The 9635-nt window shown below is 36.0% G+C and overlaps 1 protein-coding gene across 1 annotated transcript in view; it reads right to left on the reverse strand.

Moving 5' to 3' along the window:
* chinmo (Chronologically inappropriate morphogenesis) overlaps positions 1-9635 on the reverse strand; it is a 185731-nt gene that overhangs the window by 14228 nt on the left and 161868 nt on the right. Inside the window, 4 exon segments of the mRNA XM_067768781.1 lie at positions 509-749; positions 1360-1519; positions 1609-2339; positions 2438-2655. Of these exon segments, the coding sequence (XP_067624882.1) occupies positions 509-749; positions 1360-1519; positions 1609-2339; positions 2438-2655 (1350 nt within the window).

A 9635-nucleotide genomic window follows, 5' to 3' on the forward strand; every position in this document is an offset into this window, starting at 1 on the left:
AGCAAAATGAGGTAAGAATTAGTAGCGTGCTTAATATAATTTCTTTCTTTGAGATCTGAGTGCAAGAACGTGCTGCCTCGGGCTCTTTTATGTCAAAAGGTGGTATTTTAGATTTTATGTGGAGAATGTCATACGAATCTTCAAAGTAACGCCCTGTCTCAGATCTATTCAATTTATTCCGAGAAAGGACGTTGATTAACCATTTTTTAACAGATCAGCAGCACTTTTCACTCAACCGACGTTATGTCATTGAATAGTGGCTACTCTAAGTGCTTTAAATTTTAAGGTTTAAGTTGAAGTACGTATATAGGAACAATGCTCCGACATCCAATGAAAAATTACCAGAAAAAAGGTAAAAAACCAAATAAGGGTTGTTTCCAAAATGCCACAGAAACTTTGACATTACATGGCGGAAAATTGTTCCAGTAAACGACGGGGTAAAATGTCAAAAAATTAACGCAAGAAATATATTAGATTTAGTGATAAACAATTAATTGTATTTAATTACCGTCCGCAGTATTGACCATGCCACTATTTTTGTTATTCAATTTAGTTGCATTCCATACATTCAGCATGTCCTCCGGTGCAATGGCCGATGCCAAATTACTCGGTAATCCTGCTTCGGCATTTTTAAGGTTTTCCAAAAGGGCGGATGGGGTTGTGGAGGATGCGTTAGAGGTAGGTGGCTGTGGCGGTGGCGGCGAGTAGTTTGAGCTTTCCAGTTTTACTCGCAGATCCTCGGCACCATTCTGCTAAAGAAATTTAAAAAAATTATTGATTTCTTTTGTTTAGTTCTTTTATGTTACTGAGTATAATTTTTATTGCATTTACTTTTTTATTCCCCACTAGCATGTCAGATGTTGCCTTCCCCGAAACCTGGCTTACCTACACTTCTTCCCTTCCACTCCCAGTTCCACCCCCACCCGCAGTATCGCTCCTACACTTATTCCCATTCACGTTCCCACTCCTGCTTCAGTTTGCACTCCAACACCTTTCGCACTATCACCCCAACTCCCATTCAGACCCAAACTCCAGTCCGTCTACCTCCCCCACACCAACTCCCATATAAATATTCTGTCAAATCAAACAGCTATGCAACTGCTTCAAATATTTTGCGAATATATAGAGAACTTAAGCTTTTTTAGAGGGCGAGGAACCGTTCAGTTTTGCGAAATTCGGTACATATTGATGTACAAATATCAAAAACTTGAGCCAAATGTACTAATTTTGTGCACATTGAAAGTTCCAATGGAGCATTACCCCACAACTTTTCCAAAATTTTGTATAGCCCCTATTTCGCCAAGATTGGTGGAGAAACTTGGACGCCTCCAAAAATTTTATTTATGAAATTGCACTCACATCAATAGACTCATCGTGCTCGCTCCGATCATCATCGTTCGCCTCGCGTGTGCTGCCGTTGTTGCGTTCCGTTTTCACTGAACGATCTATGCTTGTAGACAAATTGCTCGGCGCATTGCCATTGCCCGCTGCAGCACCAGGACTGTGATTTTCATAACGGCTACGAAAGAAAAAAAAAAAAATAAAGTCGCAAAATTCTAGGTTTTCTCTTAACTCTATTATTTTCCCCATTTTAGATCGCCCACTCACCTTGGCGATGTACGCTCCGATTGCATTGTGTCCGCTTCGGTTGGTGCATTGGAAGATGCGCTCGACGATGGTCGATGGTATGGAGGTTTGCTAATCGGACTCGCGCATTCGGACGATGAATTTTTAGAACCGTCACGCAGCACACTGCCGCGTACCTCTTGCTCGGCATATGGACTAAGATGGACACGCTTGCGTCCTGGCTCGAATGCAATGGGACGATATATGGGTGGTACATAGGGCGGTATACCAGCGGCAAGCGCTGCTGCAGTACTACTTTGCATTAGCGAATCGCATTCCTGTTTCATATTTCCACTCGAACTGCTAAGATGGTGTACAACGCCAGTGCCGCTGCCCAAACCACCTGCTCCACCACCGCTACTACCCGTACCGGATCCAGTGACATTGCAGTGTGCTGTAACTGGTCCGGTGATGATATTACAACCAATACCGCTACCGATATTTATTCCACTACCATTGCCTCCATTGTTGTTATTACGTTCTGCATTGCCGGCCATTGTGGCAGCTATACTGCCACCGATTATAGCTCCGCTAGGTATGCCGCCCATGCTGGTTAGAGGACTGCAGCCAACCGCGCTGCTATTAACCGCGCCGCCGCTCAAGCTATTGCGCAGGGTGCGCCGGCTATTGGGCGATTCTAGTGGCGTTGTATCGACGTGCTGTTGTGCTTGTTGCGCGGCTAATCGACCAGTTTCTGTTGACAGTCCTTTTACCTAATGAAACGTTTAGAAACCGAAATAAATAAATTTGTTATCAAACGCTACTTAAGAGTATATACATAGTTTTCTGATTCACTGTGAAGGCTTCTTACCTGCAGATTTTCCGCAGACTTAAGGAAACTATTTAGAGCCTCTTGTGACACATGCACCTCACCTTTGTACATAAATTCGAGCAGTGCGGCCATATTGTCGGAGGATGTGGCCTCCAATATGACAACGCATTGTCCATTTGTTGGTGTACTCTCGAACAGTTCGGCGAATTTCTTCGAACACGCTGCCAATATGAGTTTGTGTGCTTTGAATACTGTGCCTGTAAGCAGAGAACAAAAATGAAAATGTAATAAAGTAATTTAAATATACTTTTAAAATGCCAGAAAGCTCTATATTATCGTATTATAAAATCAGCTAAACTTTTAAAACCGTCCTAAATACATCAGAATTTGTTTAAGCCTGACGTCAGAGTAGACGCGTGAAGCGTTTCTATAATATGTAGATAGAAAGCTATAAATATTATTTCTTATGGAAAATTGTAAAATTGGTTAGAGTGCCAGAAAGGTTTGAAGTTCGTAAACTACATGAAAATAAAGATTGCTTCTCGCCTAGCATAGTTTATTGCTAACACCCTGTCGTAAAACTAAAAACGCCCTAGCTGATAATATCTTTCGAAAATTTAACACATAATTTACATAGACAACAAAAATTTTAAATCTCAAACACAATATGAGGCCTTGAGAAGAAATCTTTATTCAAAAACCTTTGAGTTATTCTAGTTTGGTGTTTGATGTATAGCAGACTTGGTCGAAAAAAAGATTGCAACCGACCATTTCTAAAGCTTATGTTGAAAGTGCGTCGGTAGATATTAAAAAAAAAATATTGACCTTACGGCCGAAATATATTTTTATTGTAACTTAATTTTGGTGTTAAGAAGGTTTATAATTCTATCTATTCTGTTTATGTCTGAAGTTGTTTTTAATATATCACGTTTTATTGTAAACAGATGTTAATCAAAATTTTCAGTTTTCGAGATCTTAAGGTACGCTAAAATATGCGGCAGGTGAGATAGTGCTAACATATACATACTGAAAACTCCAAAGGACAAACCTGACCGGCATAGCTTTCCTTGAATAAAATAAAAACATCCCATCATATACAGACTTATAAAGTTTGACAAGTAGACAGATTACTATCTCTTTAAATGATACAATCGCTTGAAAAGTACAAGGCATGAAAAGGCCACCTGCCCCACTTTGGAATAGAGACCTTGAGCCCATACAATTATGTGAAATAATCACGTAATTGAAATTTGTACATTAGGGCGGCTCTAACTTTAGGTGTTTATAAAACGCTTGAGAAGTTACAAAAGAACTTCAGAACAGAATATAGTCAACTACTACCTTGACACATATGTCTGTACTAAAATTTAAAGGCCCACTCGCAAAACTTTTTAACTTTCCTTAATTTAAAAATATGTCAAAACTGTATGAGTTTAACCCCTCATTAAAAACTTATTCTGAGTTAAGAGCTGTTTTTTATCCTTTCACATAGGCCCAAATTTTAGCTCATGTCTTTCAAAAGGTTGATACATCTCACTCCAGTTTTTGTACCGAAAAGAAACTTTTGAGCATATTTTTAGATTAGTATAATGTACTGGCGCCCACTGCGGTGTGGTGGTAGCGTGCTCCGCCTACAACACCGAATGCCCTGGGTTCACACCCCGGGCAAAGCAACATCAACATTTTAGAAATAAGATTTTTCAATTAGAAGAAATTTTTTCTAAGCGGGGTCGCCCCTTGGCATTGTTTGGCAAGCACTCCGAGTGTATTTCTGCCATGAAAAGCTCTCAGTGAAAACTCATCCGCCTCGCCGATGCCGTTCGGAGTCGGCATAAAACATGTAGGTCCCCCGTCCGGCCAATTTGTAGGGAAAATCAAAAGGAGCACGACGCAAATTGGAAGAGAAGCTCGGCCTTAGATCTCTTCGGAGGTTATCGCGCCTTACTTTTTTTATTTTTTAATGCGATATTATAAACATTTACATCTAGACACAGAAAAATACATGCGAAGGTAACAGAAAAAAAAAAAATAAAATAAAAGGAAGTAAATTATTTCCTTGGTCTTGAAAATTGAAGATTCAGTGATTGACGGAAGAATGGGAAAGGTGCCCCAAAATGACATGTTATGTCAAAGGAACGCAGAAAGCTTTTAACTAAATGACTTAAAGAATTTGTATAAAAATTATCAAAAATTTCAGAAGGAAAGGATAACACAAAAAGAAAAATCATAAGACACGTAACAGTAATGCTTATATTTAAGATTGACAAATCATTTTTATTTTGTATGAATTAAGCGGGGGTTGCCCTTATTGCTTTAAATGTATTAAAACATTTATTTGAAGCAATTTTTAGTTTATAATTTATTTAATAATTTGGGAAAAATCTAAACAACGTGACTTGTCCGCCTTGTCCGTCCTGATGTTACGTTGTTTAAATTTTTCCCAAATTATTAAATAAATTACATTTTTATTTTTGGTTTACATATACTTTGCACATTAGGGTGGTTCTTATAAATCAAAGAAATTATTTTTCCAGTCTCACCTTTTCAAAAAGTTATAAAAAAAGCAAAAACAAAGTATATAACTTGGTCTCGGTTGGAAACAATCAAGGGGTGTCGCACAGAGGTTAAGATAGGTGATATCCTCATATCGTAATCTGAAATTTAACTAAAAAGAACCACCCTATTGTTCATACCTAGAACAATGTTGCTGAATCAGAATGAGAACCTAGGATTTATCTGTGTGGCGGGACATGCCTATTAATTTTCATCTCGTTAATGTTACTTAATTTGGCACGAATAAGTGACTTATATGTATATATGTTTCATTGTGGTACACTCTTTTTAGTATAGAACTCTAACAGGATCAGACTATAGTCACAGTATCTTATAACTTTAAACGAGCAATTCTTGTTTGTTTGTATAGCCGAACAATCTCGGGAACGGCTCAACCGATTTAAATGAAATTTGGCACAGAGATAATGTATCACCTAAGACTTTCCACCTAGGTGTTTCCACTCATAATGTTTCACAAGGTTGCCACCTATTAGAAATTTAAAAAAAATTACATGAGATATGCCGATATGGGTATCAAACGAAAGGTGTTTCACTCCGCAATACAATAGGGACATTTTTGAGTAGGGTTGCCACCTATTCGAAATTAAAAAAAAGTGCATGAGATATGCCGATATGGGTATCAAACGAAAGGTATTTCACTCCGCATTGCAATAGGAACATTTTTGAGCAGGGTTGCCATTTAGGGTTGCCACCTATTCGAAATTAAAAAAAATTGCATGAGATATGCCGATATGGGTATCAAACGAAAGGTATTCACTCCGCATGAGTAGGGTTGCCATTTAGGGTTGGGGTAGTTAGACGAAATAGCACTCTACTTACTCAGATTCTATTAAAGCTTTAAAGGACAACATTAAAGTTAAAAATCTTCGTAAAAAAATCTTACACATGATTCGACTTAATTTTCTTTATTTTTTTTTTTAATAAAATTGAAATGCAATATCAAGGCACCGTGGCAAATTCCAGCAAAATATATTAAAATGCATATTTTTGGCGAATATGAAATTAATAATTGCAATTTCTCACAGATTACTATTAGAAAGATTTCTCACCCTAGCAAAAAGATATCTCACCGTGGTAATTTGCTACCGTTGAACACTAGAGATATATGTTCAATTTGAAAACGACAGTAACCATTTAACTACTTACCAACAGATGGCGCTTAGGGAAGTAAGTTGACATTTAATTAAACTATCTGATAGTTGTCATTCGTGAAATTTACAAGTTTTTGGAATGTTAAAATTGTGAGACTTTCATAGTGTATAACTAAAAAAATGCTTTATGTAAGCCGTACTTTACATGACTTATCAGATTTCATGATGTACAACGTAGTATCTCTGAGGTAGAACATACATACGTACATATTGCATACTACTGTTGTTCTTACAAATTTCGGATCTGACTTCGTATGTCCTTTAATCAAATGCTTAAGCATTGCATAAGGTGTACATTTTTTGCGGCGAATAATTATAATAAACAGTTAGGTTTTAACAACGAAGACAAGAAAACTTTTACACTTAAATTTTTTCCTTCATCCTATGCGCACCATCTGCTTATCAAGTTTTCGCTTTTATTTGAGTTTTAACTCTTTTGGAAAAATATTTAACATTGAGCAGCTGTTCATATATGGGTTGCCTTTTCGTGATGGTTTAATGGTAGTTAGATGACAGGACATGATTTTGTGTTTACTGTAGCTTTAAAATATTTATTAGGACCATGTTCTAAATTCTCGCTCAGTTTACGATTAGAAAATTGTTAAAGTTTATTATCATTGCACTTGGAAATTTTAGGTTAGGGCGAACCGATAATAAGATAACTTAAAATGTCATTCTGGACCAGTTTTATTGTTGTCGGCTATTTGTACTTTTGGATTCGTTGGTTGCTGGACGAAGTAAGTTTAAAACAAATTTTTGATTTTCACGGGTCACGTTTCAACCGATTGAATGCTGATTCTAGTTTAATTTTTGTTGCACTTTAATAGCAATTTACATGCGAAGATAATCCTTATGGCCTTTTTTGTTTTTGTGTATTTTTTATAAATTTTAAAGACTTGCCTTAATCCTTATTTTACTACTTTTCGACAAGACTACTTTCACTGAGTTCACAATTTGGATTATTGCTATCGCAAATACCGTCTCAAGGCTACACAAGTTATGTATTATTACATGTTTTGGTTGCATTACTTTTTTTATTACCTATCAACATTTCCTTATCACCTTATCGCTTCACTTGGTTATACTTATTGAGTTTGAATTTAGTATTATGTCATCCGTGTTCCTAAAATTGTTTATAATTTTCTCTTTCGCTACTTTTTCTGCATTGTTTAAAACCCCTTTCAATTTACTTTTTTTTATCAAGTTCTTATATTCATTCCCTTGGAATTTAAGTATAATATTTCACATGCTGATTGCAACAACAATAAATAGGTCAATTTGACTAATCGCTTAGCTTGTGGAATATATTTTGTTTTGTTTTGTTTAATAGATGAAAAAATCAAAAAAAAGAAGAGTAAGACACGCGTACTGAAAAAATGCAAATAATAACCCAGCCGCTATTTAGAAAATCGTTCATCGAATCAGAAAACAAAGCGACTAGTTCTGTTGTGTTCTATTCTGTTGCGAATAAATAATCACAAGGGTGTATTTATACATAATGTAGTTCAATATGCTAGCTGGGTATGCATTAAGTACAAGGCGAGCTTGCCTCCGAAGAGATTTTAGGCCGAGTGTCTCTCACAATTTGCGACGTGCACCTTTTTTCTACATAAGTTTTCCTATACATTTCCGGGACGGGACCTACATGTTGCATGCCGACCCCGAACGGCATCTGCAAGGCAAATGAGTTTCCGAATCGAACCCAGGATCTTCGGTGTGGTAGGCGAAGCACGCTAACACCACATCACGGCGACCGCCACGATAAAAAAAACAGCAAAAAAAAAGTTATAAAAAAAAAACATAAACGAAACTATTTTCTTAAACCAGAAGAGTCCTGAAAAGCTTTGTCACTTAACAATTTCTTTTTTACGTTGCGTCTAAGGAATTTTCCGAAATTGGAACGGATAATTCTGAAAGTTTAATAAAAGGCTTGAAATGTCCAAAAACAATAAAAGTGTGTCCGCAATATGCTACAATAACTACAAAAAATGCGAAGATGCCACTTTTTTGTCACACAACATTTTAATTTTAATATTTGAAAATGCTGACAAGTTTTGCGTCGCCCAAGGCTTAACACATGTTCACATTTTAGTAATTTATATTTAAAATTTATCATAAAAGGAATTCAGAAATATTGAAATTGTCGTTTTTCTAATTTGCACACGTTTGTGCGACTTTTTGCGCCGAAAAGTATGCAACTAATGTATTTTTTTTTTTTGTTATTTTTATTACAATATTTTTTTTCAATTTCGAGGATAGCGAGTACGAATGTCGCCGAAAGTATAAAAAAATATATATGTATTTTTCGTTTTGTGTTTCTCTTTTGAGTTTTTTCTTTTACTGTACACATGAACTCCTCGTTCCTCTGCTCCGACCGTATATGTATGTATATATGTACATATATGGGAGTATAAAAGCATGTGCATATGTAATTTTTCAATTTCGGTTTCAGTACAATGACAGAGCTTGGTGTGTGATGACTATAATCCACCAGCAACCCACAAAATAGTATGCTACTCCACACACACGCAGCGAAAAGATCCAAACATAGATAGTAAAAAACCCCTTCCACCAATAACACCTTATTTCCTTAGCGCTAACTGTGGTTGGCTTTACTCTATTGTTGGCGTGTCGCTACTGAAATGAAAATTCAAATATCAAACGTTTTTAAAGATCAGGAAAAAATAGATGGGAACACATGTATGTATGTATGCATGTGTGGACCAGTAAACTTTCCATTTGAAAATTTAGGATCTTAAGGCTTGGAACGAGTGGCTGTTTATAAGAAAATCTTAACTTTAGTGTCAAGTAAATTATTGTTTAAACTCAAAACAAAAGCACGCATGCAAATTACTTTATAAACCTTTAACTTTTTTAAACTTTAACCCCAATATTCATGAAAAAGTATAAAAGGTTTAAAGAGCATTTTAAAATTACATTTCCATACAAATTTTGAATTATAAGATCTTTATAAACCAATTTATTTTTATGAATATGGGAGTAAGAAAAAAAAAAAAACAGCAAAAGATACCTACGAATAACACCCGGCCAAACAATCAAACATTCACAGATATACCTAATGAAACTCGGCAAACATACTTAAGTAATTGGGCGAATACTAAGGGAAACAAAAACTACAACAAGAAGTATGTATGTACATTAGACTGGGTCAAAAAAAAAGTTGCTAATGTCCGCCCCTAAATTTGAAGATTATGTTGAGAGGGTTTCGGAAAAATTTTTTTTAATTTTTTTTTGATCCTTCGAAATACAGCCAAAAAGGTTTTTTCGTTGTAACTTGGTTATTTGACGACCGATTTTTCAAATTGATATGTCATTATTTTGGCCTTGAGAATCTCCACATTTCCGTTTAATGTCCTTTTAAGCTATGAAGTCGTTTTCACATGATTAGGTCAGCTAACAAAATTTTACCCCCCCCCCCCCTCCACCCTAATGTACGTTTTTTTCCTTACAAACGAAAGTACTTAAAAATTCAAGAAAATGTTGCTTTTTGT

Source organism: Eurosta solidaginis, chromosome 2 (assembly GCF_040869045.1).
Source record: "Eurosta solidaginis isolate ZX-2024a chromosome 2, ASM4086904v1, whole genome shotgun sequence".
Lineage (NCBI taxonomy): Eukaryota > Metazoa > Arthropoda > Insecta > Diptera > Tephritidae > Eurosta > Eurosta solidaginis.